This window comes from Typopeltis vanoorti, chromosome 11 (genome assembly GCF_054136105.1).
Source record: "Typopeltis vanoorti isolate ZY-2024b chromosome 11, IOZ_Tvanoo_1.0, whole genome shotgun sequence".
Lineage (NCBI taxonomy): Eukaryota > Metazoa > Arthropoda > Arachnida > Uropygi > Thelyphonidae > Typopeltis > Typopeltis vanoorti.
This window is the reverse complement of record NC_143559.1, coordinates 25,702,783-25,717,969: the sequence shown is the minus strand read 5'-3', so window position 1 is coordinate 25,717,969 and position 15,187 is coordinate 25,702,783. Positions and strand designations below refer to the sequence as shown.

Below are 15,187 nucleotides of genomic sequence, written 5' to 3'. Positions count from 1 at the left end.
TCATTCCAGCTGGATATGTGGCATGTTACAATGATAATAAGAATAATAATAATTAAACTAAAACAACAACTTGCGAGAGACACAGAAATTAATGTAGTGATTGAACTCGCAGGTCAGCACATTGAAAATCGTGTATGTGGTCTAGGGGACCCTGATTCTGATGAATAAAACATTATTTTCTGTGAGTTCAATCACTACATTAATTTCTGTGTCTCTCGCAAGTTATTATCATTGTAACATGTTACATATCCAGCTGGAATGAGTGACGTGGCTGTCGCTTACACCATCAAAATGTTATTATTCCATTTTATCTGCCTTTAATGTAATTATCAGCTTGTTTTCGGCTCCACCAGCGCCAAAATTTCCCCTATCGGCGATTTTTGCTACTAAATATTTTTTTGGCAGAAATCATCTCCCCATGCCTTCAAAAGTCTCAATATAAAATTTTGTCTCATTCCGTTTATTGGTTTTAGCTACAGATGCCTCCAAAGAGGGAAAGTTATTTTATGGTCACCCTGTATAAATACCAATTTCTACAGAATTGATGAGTAACAAAAAAAAAAAAAATATATGTCTATCTGTCTGTCTCTAGATGTTTTGTCGGATTTATTCCGTCAGCGGTGTGTGTATGCTTGTGTTGCAACATTTCCCCTTCGCTAAGGTGTTTTCTGGTAATGAGATGGTTTGCCGATCTTATTTTTGCACAGAAAAAAAAACGAAGAAACAGAGGAGTAGCAATAAAATCGAAGAAAAGACAAGAAAATATACGAAGGGGGAAAAAGCGTGGAAAGAATCCAAAGGCATTCATAATTTCATGTGATTAAAAAAATACACTCAAGTGACAAAGTAAAATGTGAACAGTAGGAAGGATCAAAAGTTTCTCTGCTTTATTAGTTTTAAAGAATGAGCAAATACTGTAACACAAAGGAAGTGGCAAGGTCACCAAAAAAAGAGACAATAAGATGGACTGTTTTGAATGAGTGCTCAAGTGATTAAGGCCATGAATAATCACTATGTTCATTTCATCACTCATTTTTTAAAACTGATAAAGCAGAAAAGCTTTTGATCCTTCCTACTGTTGCAATCAGGTCATCCCAAAAATAACGTTTTTTATAGTAGTGTACTTGTTCAAACACGTCTCAGCTTGTCTAAACATGAATTTTTAGAGCTTTATAAGTACTGCTAAGCTAAGGCGACTTTATTCTAAGGAATTCCACCTTAGAACATCATACATGAGTTATTGTTTAAATAATCCTTTATTACTATGTAGGTCACTGAACAGCACATTAGGCACATCATGTTTTGAATGTGCAAAAGTGCCAGCGATGGTTTCAAAAATTTCGACAAGGAGACTAGCTTGAAAGAACATGGCACCCTTGCTCTGGGTACCATATCCCTCTTGATAATGAAATGCTGAAAGCTGCTATTACAAGAAATAAAATGCAACTGTTGAAGATTTAGCAAAAGATCTTAATTCATCATCATTTGCCAGAACTTGGAATAGTCTCTAAGCTTGGCAAGTGGGTTCCTCACCAACTGATGAATAATAATCAAAGAGAGTGCGTCAACATCTGCACTGCTCTTCATTCTCAAGAAGTTCAATCTCTGTTTTTGAGTTGTGTAGTCACCGGTGATGAAAAGTGAATACTTTACAAGAATGTTAAGCACCTAAGGCAGTGGGTTCATTCAGGGGAACAGGCTAAACCTCAGCCAAAACAAGACCTTCACCCTCAGAAGGTTTTGTTAAGCAGCTGGTATTATACACTTTGAATTATTGCCACAAAACCAAACAGTCACATCTGAAGTATACTGTGAACAACTTGATCAACTGAAAGAAAAGAGGTGTTCTCTGTTCAATCAAAAGGGTATTGTTTTCTACCAATGATAACGCACGCCCTCATAGTGCAAGAATTATCAAGTTTGAGGAAGTCGGCTGGGAAAAGCTTCCACATCCTCCTGATCTTGCACCTTCAAGATTGCCACTTATTTCGAAGTTTGCAACATTTCATTAATGAAAAACAATACAATACGTTAGAGACACTGTAATTGAACCTATGCAACTTCTTTGCCTCCAAATGGCATTATGAAGCTTTCGCAATGTTGGATGAGCGTTATTGATTCAAATGGAGAATATATATACGAGGGTGGTCTGAAAAGTTCTCAGTCTCAACCATAGATGGCAACACTATTGGCAAGATTTTTTTCTAAGTTGGTACATCTGTCGTAAGCATCCATGTGAAATTTCAAGTCATTCTTCAACTAGTTGTTTTATATAGCTGTCTGAAGCAAAAGTGTTGTCTCTATCCTTTGAAATTGATAAAATTGAGTATCGTGCGGTTATAAAATTCTTTGTAAAAGGAGGTTTAAACGGCAAAAGAAATTCATTTAGAGTTCATAAAAGTTTATGGGCACTCTTCTCCCTTGTTTTTGACAATTAAGAAATGGGCTGCCAAGTTTAAACGTGGCCGTACCGGCTTTGAAGATGATCCACGTGATGGATGTTCAAAAAGTGTAACAACACCACAAATCATTGATCAAGTGCACGATATGCTATTGGATGACCAGTGAGTCAAAGTGCGTGAATTGCTGAGACTATAGACATTTCAAAAGAACGTGAAGGATATATTTTGCATGAAGAATTGCAAATGAAAAAGCTTTCGCAAGATGGGTGCTGTGCTTGCTCACATCAGATCAAAAATGCACTCGCATGAAAATCTCTAAACAGTGCTTGGAGCATTTTAACAAGAATAAAACTGATTTTGTGTGTCGATTTATTACTATGGATGAGACTTCGATTCACCATTACACACCAGAATCTAAATAGCAATCAAAACAGTGAACAGAAACCGGTTGTTCAGTGCCAAAGTCTGTTCCATCAGCAGGAAAGGTCATGGCATCAGTGTTTTGGGATGCTAAAGTCATTTTGTTTATTAATTATCTTGAAAAGGATAAAACCATAACCGGTGAATATTATTCCAATTTTTTAACCAGACTAGACAAAAAAATTTGTGAGAAAAGACCTGGTTTGCAGAAAGAAAAAAATCATCTTTCATCAGGACAATGCACCTGCCCACAAAGGTGTTTTGGCAATGGGAAAATTAAGGGATCTGCACTATGAGTTGTTAGAACATCCACCATATTCCCCAGATTTGGCTCCCTCTCACTTCTATCTCTTCCCAAAACTACTAAAACACTTCCTCGCTGGTCAGGGTTTTTCTTCGAATCAAGAGATGATTGCAGCTGTAGAGGGGTATTTTGCAGATCTTACTGAGAACCACTATAGGGATGGGATAATGGAGCTGGAGCATTCCTGGAATAAATGTATTAATCTTAAGGGAGATTATGTTGAAAATTAAAAAAATAATTTCAAAATTATAAATTCGTTTTTTGATGGTTAGGCCTAGAACTTTTCAGACCACCCTCATATATATACCTGATTAAATTAGCAAGTGATTTATCTTTTATATCCTTTCAAAACTTAATGCTAAAAACGACATTACTCTTGGGATGACCTAATACTTGTATATATATTTTTTCAGGTTTATTAATATTTTTTTTATTACACAAAAGTTAAATTTTATGAACCAAGATGTAAATATTTGGAAATAGTCTAGTGACTTACTTTTAATAAGAACTTGCAACGTTGTATTATTAAGTGGTCCATGTTCAGCATTATATGGAATGACAGTAGTGAGGTACTATAAAACAATATTCATTTAACTATTAATAGAAAACAAAACAACAAAAAAATCATGCAAGTTATTACAGAATTTTATGTGTATATATTTTCTCAGTGATTTGTAGTTTTTCCAGTTTTAGATAACACGTAATTCATCTAACTGAAGTCTATTTTAAAAAGATGGAAATAACATTATACAGAAATAAAAATATCTTTATATCCTCATGATGCAACAAAAATAGAGAATTATGTTAATGCTGCAATTTAATATTGGATACTATCCATGATTTTAAACTACCCTTTCCCTAGCATACATACACATATACTAAAATTATCTCTTCATAACATTCCCCCATGTGGAGAATGAACAAAAATGAAAGACTGCTCCTGTATTTGAATTTTTAAAATAAATTCTTGTTTTAGACCAGGGGTTCCCAACCCTATGCCCGCGGGCACCATGGAGCCCATCGACCAATTTGTGTGTGCCCGCCGCTGTTCAACCGTGTGCCGTATAGTTTGAAATAATCAGGCAATAATTCATGTCATGCTATATGACGCATGCGTTAATGACACATGACGAGTATTAAACGCATACAATGTAAAGTAGATGCGCATTCGAAGTTGTTCATTCCAGTTTAAGAACTGGAATATCATCATATTCTCCTAATTATGAAGCACTGGCCAATGAAATGCAATGCCAAAGATCACACTAACTTACATATATATATATATATATATATATATATATATATATATATATATTTAAATTTTTATATAATGTAAACTTTTAAGTAATAAAACATTTAATTATAATGTAAACTTTGTATGTATTCATTTAACAAAAGAATTAAAAAAAATAGCTTGTAAAAATAGATGGTGCCCGTCGCCCTATCGGTATTTTAGAATGTGCTCTAGGAAACAAAAAGGTTGGGAACCCCTGTTTTAGACTGTCACTAGAAATCTATCATTATTACTATATTATACAATTAATACTGATCATGTTATTCTTGATAGCAATGTTTTCCCACTGGTTCAGGATACAAAAGTATACACAGAATTTGAAACTGGAAAAGGACTTACACAAGGATGGTTTGCATCTGAATGTATTTTGTGTTTGGAGACTGGAAAAAGTGTTGTTGAATGAAGTGAAAACGGATGTGCAGAATCAGGGAAATTAGAGCTTTTAGGGAGAGGGATAAGCTATTGAGTGGATATGCAGATATCAGTGAGGCAGTTGAATGTAAGAATGTGTATAATATGCCTAAGTTAGTACCACTGATAACAAACCAGAATGGGATATTTGTATAAAGCATCAGGATAGCATTGGGTCTAAGGGGCTTTTGCACTTTATGTATACTAATGCCAGAAGATTTGGAACAAGGAGGAGAAGTTTTTGACATTGGTTAGTTCATCCTGGCTAAATGTTATTGGCATTAGGGAGACATGGCTGACAGAAGATTAGTGGGATAGAATATGAAGGGTATAGTGTGTTCAGGGAGGATAGAGAGAAATGAATGGGGGGGGGGGGTTAATTTCTAATATCTCAAGAACTTTTTATTCCCATCTTTTTATAAAAAAAAAAAAAAAAATCAGCTAACGCCTTTTTATTCCCGTATATACGGGAGTAGGCGAGGCCATTTAGCCCTATCTAACTTTTGGAGACTGAGTGGGCAATTCAATCTCCACTGCTACCCAATCAGAGACAGATGGCCCAAGGCTATCACTAATTAAGCGGTACGCAGTGAAGAGAGACGGCTCAAATGTGCCGCCATCTCGTGGTCTCTAACCCTAACACAATATATTTAATGTCTGAAATAATGTGGGTTCTACGGTCGATTTTCTTGAGTTTACAGGACGAAAAACCCGAGTTTCCGGGAGGAAAAACCTGCTTGCCCGTGCCAGAGATCGACTAACTCGGGAACCGGTCGAAAAAAGGCTTAGAAAAATTTCCTCTAGTCACCGACTAGACTCGAAACCAAGACTTCCTTCGTGCGGCTTAGCGCGGTGGTGTGCAAACGCCACATCCACTGAGCTACACAGGCGCTTTTTATGGGAATGCAAATTATTTAATCTTTCTTTCTCTTCTAGTACTTCCTGGGAAAAGTTACATTATCCTAAATGTCTTCTATTAGAAGATAGATATCCTAAATATCTTCTATTAGAAGATAGATATCTGTGGGAAAATGTTATATTTGTCTCCCATTATATTGTTATTAGTACTTTTTATGGTGATTGGTATAAATTAATATCTCATTATGTCTTATACTCTTTTGTAAAAGGTTTTTTATGCTTTGGATGTGCTTCCATACATATTTTTGCTTTCAGTCAGCTTTGGATTTCCTACTGATGTTCATATAAAATATATAAGCAAGCTAATTTAACAAGCAACCCAAGTTTTCGATTGTACACATTAAGTAGCCAGTTTATTAGGTGCATGTACCTGAGAGTGAGATGCATTTAGTCTTCAATGTCTTAATATAAGTCTTAACTCACTTGGACAGAAAATCCACGTAGGGTCTAAAGTGTTATACAGGGATGACTCCTGCAGGTTCAGTCCCCTCCAATAATTATTTTTATGTTAGGCCCATAGATGAAAGGTTGATTGGTCAACATATATATTAGTACCATGCATGGGATGAGATTTGAGAAAGGAGGAACTTGTTCACATCAGATTTGAAGGCCTGTGCATTGTATTCCTTGAGAAACACATGGAAGGGGAGGCTGTTCCAGAGTACAACAGCAAGAATGAAGGCAGAGGAAGAGAAACTTGTCTATGAGTAAGGAGTTGAACTATGAGGAGGGGCAGGAGAGGAGATGGTGGGTGGCAGCTGCACATGCTTCAATCAATTTGGTAATGAGAGGAAGGAATTATTGATGCTAGCTCTCAAACATTTACAATGGATATATTTAGATCCCTCTAACATAGCTGTGTTAGAGGGATTTTAATAGGCTGGTAAGAGGAGTCATTAATCAGTCTGTTTGCTCTCTTCTGTATTGCATCGAGTATTTATAGGGAGCTCTTGGAGTCACCATCCCAAATGTGTGAGTAGATGGGCATTGTAATGCCTTGAGTGAAAGAGAAATCCTAATTTTTTGGATGCTGAGGAAGCAATGGTTGTAATTTGTTTATGCCAGGAGAGTTTTGATATTGTACTAATCCCAAGGAGAAAAATCTCATCTTGCTTACAGATTTGGATGTTGTCAAAGGCAAGGCTGGTAGAATATGGATTTTTTTTATTATATTATAGTACAGGCATCTCCATGGAGTTGTAAGACTCATGGGAGACAAACTATCAACACAATATCTATTGTACCTCTCCTTGAAACTATTAACCGACGAAGCGCAAATGAATCAGGCAACCCATTCCATTCATTCACCACTCTCCAAGCAAAAAATCTAGTTCTCATGCCCGTGCTAACCACACTCTTACCTAACTTTCAGGGATTACCTCTTGATCTACTACTTCTATCCAAGTGGTAAAACAGTTCTCTTGCATCAATCGTATAACATCCTTTAACTTAAATGTTTCTAATCATACCCCCCTCCCCTTTTTGTCTATCAACCAACTTGTGCAATCCATCAACCCTCAACTGTCCTCATAGGGAGCATTTCATAAACCACTCACCATCTTGGTCACTCACTCTGGATCCTTTTCACCACTTCCTCATCCCCAAGAAACTCAGGTGACTAGACCTGAGCACAGTAATCCAGATGTGGTTGTATCAAGCATTTATAAAGAGGAATGATAACGCTGTTTACTAGCATGTTCTTCAATAACAAAGTAATCCTGTGCACTACCCTGGCTACTTTAGCCATGTGCCCTCTAAACTTCAACTCTATTTACTACTACTACTACTACCCCTCCCCATAAATCCCTGACTTCAATTCCTTGGAGTATAGTTCCCTCAATGTGATTACACAGCTTGCAATCTTTGTATCCCAAAATGCATAACAACTTTACACTTTTCCACATTAAATCAACATCCATTATGTTTTGCCCATACTGTCAGCCTATTCAAATCATTCTAAAAGCTCTCTACATCACCTTGATTAACTATTACTCTATCTAACTTTGCATTATCAGCAAACAACTGAATATCTCCCTTCATCATTTTCTATATCATTTATATGCAAATTAAACAGCAGTGGTCCAAGCACAGAGTCCTGCACCATACCACTAGTCACTTGCTTTCTCCTGGATTCTGCTCCTCCGTATATTACTTTTTAGTATCTGTCCATGAGCTACCCTTTTATCCATATCACCAATTTCACATCCAGCCTCATTTTGCATGATAAGAGTTCCATGTGGTATCCTATCAAATGCTTTTTCAAAATCCAAGAGTGTCATCGTGTAGCCATTCCCTTTATTCAACTCAGCTGTGACCCTATTATAAAAAGTTAATAGATTACTAAGGCATGACTTACCCTTCACAAAGCCATGCTGTCCCTCATAAAGTATCATATTCTTATCCACCCATTCATGAATTCTCTTTTTGACCAACTTTTCCAGTACTTTTACCACCATCACTCCTGAAATACTGAGTAGTCTATAATTTACTACCACAGATTTAGATTCTCCTTTATGCATAGGAATTATTTTCTCAGTTTCCACTCTCTTGGGACTTTGCAAGAGTTTGGACTTAAACAGCCTGGTCAAAAGCAATGCTAGTTCCCCTGCACAGTCTCTTAAAATGCGAGCCGATATCCCATCCGATCCCACAGCTGTATTTGCATTCAGATTTTGCAATTTCCTAAGTACCTCTAATTCATCAACCTCTGTTCTCACATCAGTCCCCATCACCTCTACCATAACAGTATCTTCACTTGGATGATATACCCTTGCAAAATGGTCACCCAGTAGCTCAACAATTTTGTGGAGACATTGAAATTGACAAGGTTATCTGAGCCCCATCAAAGAATTGCAAAAATACTTATAACCACCTTCCATTAGTCCCTTATAGTATCAAGTTGTTACTGATAGATGTTTTCTAGTTGTGTGGACCACACTCAGCACACCACAGACATTGTTGAAAGTTTATTTTTCACTTGGTCAGACTATAATAAATTTAGTTTAATCCTTTATCCAAGTGTGTGCAAACAAAGTTTGTGCCTGAAAGTATCTTCAGGACTGGGGTAAAGTGGTACAACACCAGGCGACTCCTTGCAAAGGTGGAGCAAGCTACCAACAATCCTATCTCAGTATCTCCCATAATGCAAAACACATCTCCTTGTGGATATGTATAATGTTATGCATTAAGGGAAGGGCCACTACCCAGACTAGTTTCGACCTTTATTGAGGTCTCTTCAGTGGGAGCCAGGCCCAGGTGGAGATACGAAGGCAGAAGCATTAGCAAGGTCATCTCCTCCTATAGGAGCTGCCAAACGGTGTGCCACCTTTTTATTAAATTATTCTGGATTTAGAGAAAGATGTTGAAAGTTTATTTTTTATTTTAAACTAAATTTATTATATTATTATAGTCTGACCAAGGGAAAAATAAACTTTCAACATCTTTCTCTAAATCCAGAGTAATTTAATAAAAAGGTGGCACACCCTTTGGCAGCTCCTATAGGAGGAGATGACCTTGCTAATGCTTCTGCCTTCGTATCTCCACTTGGGCCTGGCTCCCACTGAAGAGACCTAAATAAAGGTCGAAACTAGTCTGGGTAGTTGCCCTTCCCTTAATGCATAACATTATACACATCCGCAAGGAGATGTGTTTTGCATTATGGGAAATACTGAAATAGGAGTGTTGGTAGCTTGCTCCACCTTTGCAAGGAGTCGCCTGGTGTTGTACCACTTTACCCCAGTCCTGAAGATACTTTCAGGCGCAAACTTTGTTTGCACACATTTGGATAAAAGATTAAACTAAATTTATTATACAGACATTGTGCATGACCATCCTAGTGAGGATGGAGCATCAATGATATCTGCATTAGTACAACTAGTACTGATTATCATACTGAAGTCATTCAGAGTCACTTAAATCCAATCCTTAGTATCATGCTGAATTACACATCCACACACTGCTCTCACACATGACAGTATTAACGAAGTGGAAGATTACATGGATGATGATGGAGGAAGAAGATACCTAATAAACTGGTCACACTATGTACTACTAATTTTTTTTTTCTTTAAAGCTAAGAGCAGTATACCAAATTCAATGCCATGAACTGTCTCTAATGAAGTAAGAGATATCAAAATTTCTCCTATTAGAGTTCTGTTCTTTGTAGAACAATACAATGCTGCAATTTCAATTTCCATTTGATAATTGATCAATTACTTCTTGCAGTTAAAATAAAACCACTGTTATAGTGGATATTTTACAATTTTAAGTATGATCTACAGACAGCACTGATATGCTATACATCTTATGACCTTTTTGTGTGTAGATCAGATATAAAAATTATAGGAACCTCCAAAAAAAAATCTGCATTATTTCTAATCCAGTATAAAAGATATTATGCTCAGTATGCAAAATTTAATATCTAATGGTTCTTAGCTTACTTTTACTATTTAATAAAATTAGTGTAAATGTGGAGGAATCTATTACTCTATTTACATGGAGTAATAGATACTTATATGTACTCAAACATTAAGTGAATAATAATATATTGTACTAGGTCAATATTTACATATAAACTACAAATGCTATACATTTACACAACAGGATTATTCTAACTCTAGTGGCAGGAGAGAATGTTTTAAACAAACAGAAGCTAAGAAGAAAGTAGTTAATGCATTCTGGTAGATTTGTGTTAAATCCAAATCTATGAGAATGTAATAATATAACCACGAACACCACAAACTGACCAAAGTTTAATTTGAGAACTTCCCATTTTTTCCCCTGAATTTCTGAATAAATTATTCAATAAAGAACATATCTTTATATTTAATATCATAAAAATTTTAGGACAATCCTCTTTTAAAAATGCCTCAGTTGAACAATATTTAAAATAAACAAAGCAAGCCAATCCAAGTAAGACATTTTGATGACACCAAAATGAAACCTTTCTGACTTGCTATTAATACTTATTGTTAGTTTAATGAAGTTTATGAACTTGTATATAATGAAGCAAACATATACATTTCAGATATCCTGTGTTTTCTATGTACACTCAAATATGTGTGCAAAAAAAGTAAACATGACTAACATGCTTACTTTTGGTTCCATTCCATTGTTTCCAGAGCGACCCCTTTTCCTTTCGGTGTTGTATTGCCGTCTTTTGTTTTGGATGCTTAAGAGTAATGATATAAAGGTGTTTTTTAGTTCCTTTTCAAATTCCAGTTCATCTCTTAAAGCAAGCTGCTGAATAAGTGTCTCAGAGTATTCCTGAATCATTCTTTCGAGTTCTAGGTAGACTTCATTTAACTGAGATGATGTTAATGTCTTTAATTCTGGATGAAAAGAGAAGGGAAAAAAAAATTAAATGACAATATTTAAAATAATAATATATTTACATTCAATTAGGGGTAGCCCCATGAAATCAATACATTTCCATATGACAGGACAGCTAATGAGGAAGTATTTTCTGGAATTCGCCTTGCTATTATTTGTAATTCACTACATAAATCTGTTCCGTCAATATCTCTAGAATTATCATGTGTTAAATAATTTTCCAATATCAATAAACATTTTTAAGTTCTGCTGAAGTAATTTTTTGAAATTCATATATATTTAAAAGAAAACCAAACTTTTTGTTAATTGTAGACATGTGCTTGAATTTTTCATCAGCATATGCAATTGGGGGTATCAATAATTGAAAAATAAAAATCTCTCTTAAATTTTTGTTTAAAATCTGTTATGAATTCATCCTCCGCTTCATACACAAATTGTTTCTTTTTTTTTTTTCTAAGTCTAACTGTTTCTTGTTCAAAATTAGGTGTTACACCTGTTGAGTTCTGAATTTAACTGAAAATTAATTAATTTACTTTTCCTTCAGACTTAACATGTGTTTGCAATTTTGAACATATATTGACATATCAGATGTGCTAAATTACTTATGACTTACCAGAAACATTACTAAATTGAAGTTATTTATCCATAATTCATGTTGTAATATAAATATTGGGAATTGTTTGTGATTTAAGCTATGTTACTTTTGTGTGAATGCTTGTAAATTTGCTGGGAGACTAGTTAATCGGATTAGGTCAGAAGCTGAACACGTGAAACAAGTACACATGCACCAAGTATGGCAAGCATGAAATCCTCCCCCCCACACACACACTCAAATTGAAAAGCACGCTAGGGGAGACTGTGGCGCTACATACTGGAAGACGTAGGGTGACTCACGCAAAGGGGGGAGGGAAGCAATGACATAGAAAAAAAGGATGGCGCACGATTTAAAAAGGGTAGCAGCACCTAAGAGATGGCTTTTTGGTTGCTTTTCGTTAGGTTCTGGAATCTCCTTGTGGCACCTTCTCGCCCCATGCTTTGACGAGGTCATCGAGACAAAGACTGAAGGAGCATGCCGTGATGTTCATGAAAGCTTGCTGGTCAACGTTTAGCCCAGAGGAAGGCAGTTTCCGATTCCCCAGGAAACAGCTGAGCCATGTTGAACCAGTTGACAAGAAAACAACAGGCAATTACTTTCGGTGGCAGAGATATGTCCTGTGCGGACCACCAGTGGAACACTACAGATTATATAGAATGAGCCAGGAATCAAGAAGAGAAAGTTCAGTCCCCCAGCAAATGGTAATGTAAACCCTATGTTTTGTTAAGTAATTGTGTTATGGGAGAAAACTTGTAAATTTAGGAAGGACATTTTAAGTTTTTTTGAGGTTATTAATTATGCTAAGGGACTTTAGAGAAAGTCAGATTTTGAAGTAGTGATAATATACGAAAAGACTGAAGGAATTAGTGCAGAAGCACGTGGAGTTTACTTTGTGATTTGATAAGTGAATAATCCTTAGCCTTGAAGTGTATAACAGTGCATGGCTGTTCATAGATAGAATTGCATACTTGAATTGATGTGTGTTGCATGCTATGAGAAATTTAGAAAGTTTTGATTATTATGTTCATTCTTTGATATTAGTGAAATTATATGTCAGTGTCCATTCATAAATGGACAATGTCTGAATTGAAATTAAATGTTCTTTTCTTTAAGTTTAACTAGTGACTTGCCTGATTTTATATTTCTATTGCACCTTTTCATAAAATTTGAACCAAAGCGGGAGATAAATTGATAGGGAGGCTACAACTGCAAAATAGCTTAAGTGATTTAAGATAGTGTACTAAACTGAGTTCTGGTTCCTTGATTTTGCATTGTTCAAATAATCTAGGATTCAGGGTGGCGCAGTATAATAGAAATTTTCCCTGAATCCGAAGAAGGAATCAGAACCAGTACTGAAAGAAAGGTGGATCAGCATTGCCCAGTAGTAATCCCTTTGTCTTCAAATTCCACATGCACCATTCTTAAGAGTGAATAACGGCCCTGAGTGAATCTTAAGATGTATAGAAAGATAGAGCATATTATTTAGACAAAACTTAGCTAGAGAGATTTAAGAAAAGAATTAAGTAAGAGTTATTCAATAAAAATAAGTAAAAGTAATTAAAGTAAATAACATATATTTAAAATAAACACGTATATTTAACAATGGCGTAAATATAAACATAACACACCTAATACCTCAGCGATTTTTTCTGCATCTGTTAACATCTTATCGAATTCATCCTCATTTCGGATTTTCAATAAGAAATTCTTTGTATCATTAATACAATTTACGGCACCATTTATATCAAGGTTTGCATTCCGAAGTTGTTTAATTGTAAAGTTTATTTCAAAAAGTATATTATATCACATTACTAAGGATGCGATAAATTTGAACTTCCTTAAAGTTTTAAGAAGACTACTTGCTTCTAATTTCATGGTATTTCCACTTAATCCACATAAACTATCATCTTGAGATATTTCTTGCAGTGCTTCGCAAACATCGGACAAATTATATCTTAGGGGCTTTAATGAATCAATTCCAATCTCGGTGCAGCAACGAATTTTGTCACTGCACACCTTTTACATCACCTTTCATATTACTGGCGTTATCGTATCTTTGACCTCGTAAATCTTGTATTGGTAATGAAAATTTGTCTACAGTTCCTAGTATTTCATTTGATAAAAATTATCCAGTGATATTTTTTATTTCTATAAATCCCAAAAAGTGTTCTTTTATAGAAGCCATGCTATGTCTATGAAACGAAGTACTATGCTCATTTGTTCTGTGTGAGCAATGTCAGACATACAGTCAATAATTATGGAAAAATATTTTGCAGCAACATCAGTTTTTAAAATTTTCTTTTTATCGCATTGGCAAAGATGTTTATTATTTCATTTTGAATATCTTTTTGGACAGAGGGGTGCTGAAGGGTCAAAGCTATATAACTGGGAGGAGACCTCCACATAGCCTTTGAAGGAATGTGGAGAACTGACCAGGGGTTCTGACATAATGTCCAATCCTCACCTTCTCGTGGTGCACCCAGTTGGGTATCTACCTGGATACCGAACGAACGAGGATGGGCTGGCAATTTGGAATTTAGCCGACCAAATTGTATGCTTATTGGCTTAAACCAAAATACAAAATGATGATACAACATGACAAAATTTCATGCCGGCTGGGGCATCGCCCGGTTAAACAAGGCGCCCGTTGTTTTCGCCAGGGAACCAGGGCAAACAGCAAAAAGTCAGCTACTGGAACAAATCCTAAAACACACCCCAACTCAACATCCCCAGAGTTAAAGATCGGTACTATCAACATAAGAAGCCTGAATGGCAAAGAAATGGAGCTAGCTGAGGAATTAGATAAGTACCAGATCGACATAATAGGGGTGAATAAAACAAAAAAGACAAAAACTGGTGAGATCTTTCTGAGCAATAAATACAAAATGTTATATTCAGGCAACAACAATAAAAGGAAAAGAAGGAGTAGCCATAGTATTCAACACTAAATACGAGACTAATCTTCTTGAATGGCAGGCAGTCTCAAGTAGAGTGATGTGGGCAAATATGAGAATGGGGAACTGGACAATGAGACTTATTTGTACCTATGGTCCCACAGAAGTTTCTACTAAGGTAAAAGTGGAGGAATTTTTTGAGGCTTTAGAAAAAGCAACGGACACAATGAAAAAGGAAAAGTTGGTCCTTGTTGGGGATCTAAATAGAGGAGTAGGAAATGATTGTCAGACATACAAAAATATTTTGGGAAAATTTGGAGAAAAGAGCAAAGCTAATAATTGAATTTCATATTGAAAAGAATAACATGTAAGAAAGTTTTAAAGCGAATAAAAGTTGAGCAGCTCTCAGATGTGAACTGTAGACTAAAATACACAAAGAATATTGAAGAAAAAATGAAAGAGTTTGAGAACAGGAACCAAACCTTGGAGATTCAGTGGCAAGCCTTGAAGAAAACACTGATTGATTCAGCCAGATAGGTATATGGTGAGGTTGTCTGCAAGGATAGAAAAATCAGAACTCCATAGTGGACACAGGAAGTTAAAGAAGCAGTGAAGGAA

The 15,187-nt window shown here is 35.7% G+C and overlaps 1 protein-coding gene across 3 annotated transcripts in view; it reads right to left on the bottom strand.

Annotated features, from left to right (window-relative positions):
* The window catches only part of LOC150101391 (fasciculation and elongation protein zeta-2-like), a 253,210-nt gene that overhangs the window by 12,517 nt on the left and 225,506 nt on the right, over positions 1-15,187 (bottom strand). For all 3 annotated transcript variants that reach the window (XM_090399993.1, XM_090399992.1, XM_090399994.1), the window contains exons 6-7: positions 10,844-11,079; positions 3,623-3,698 (exon numbers count right to left, since the gene is read on the bottom strand). In XM_090399993.1, coding sequence (XP_090256119.1) covers positions 3,623-3,698; positions 10,844-11,079 — 312 coding nt within the window. The remainder of the gene's footprint in view (positions 1-3,622; positions 3,699-10,843; positions 11,080-15,187) is intronic.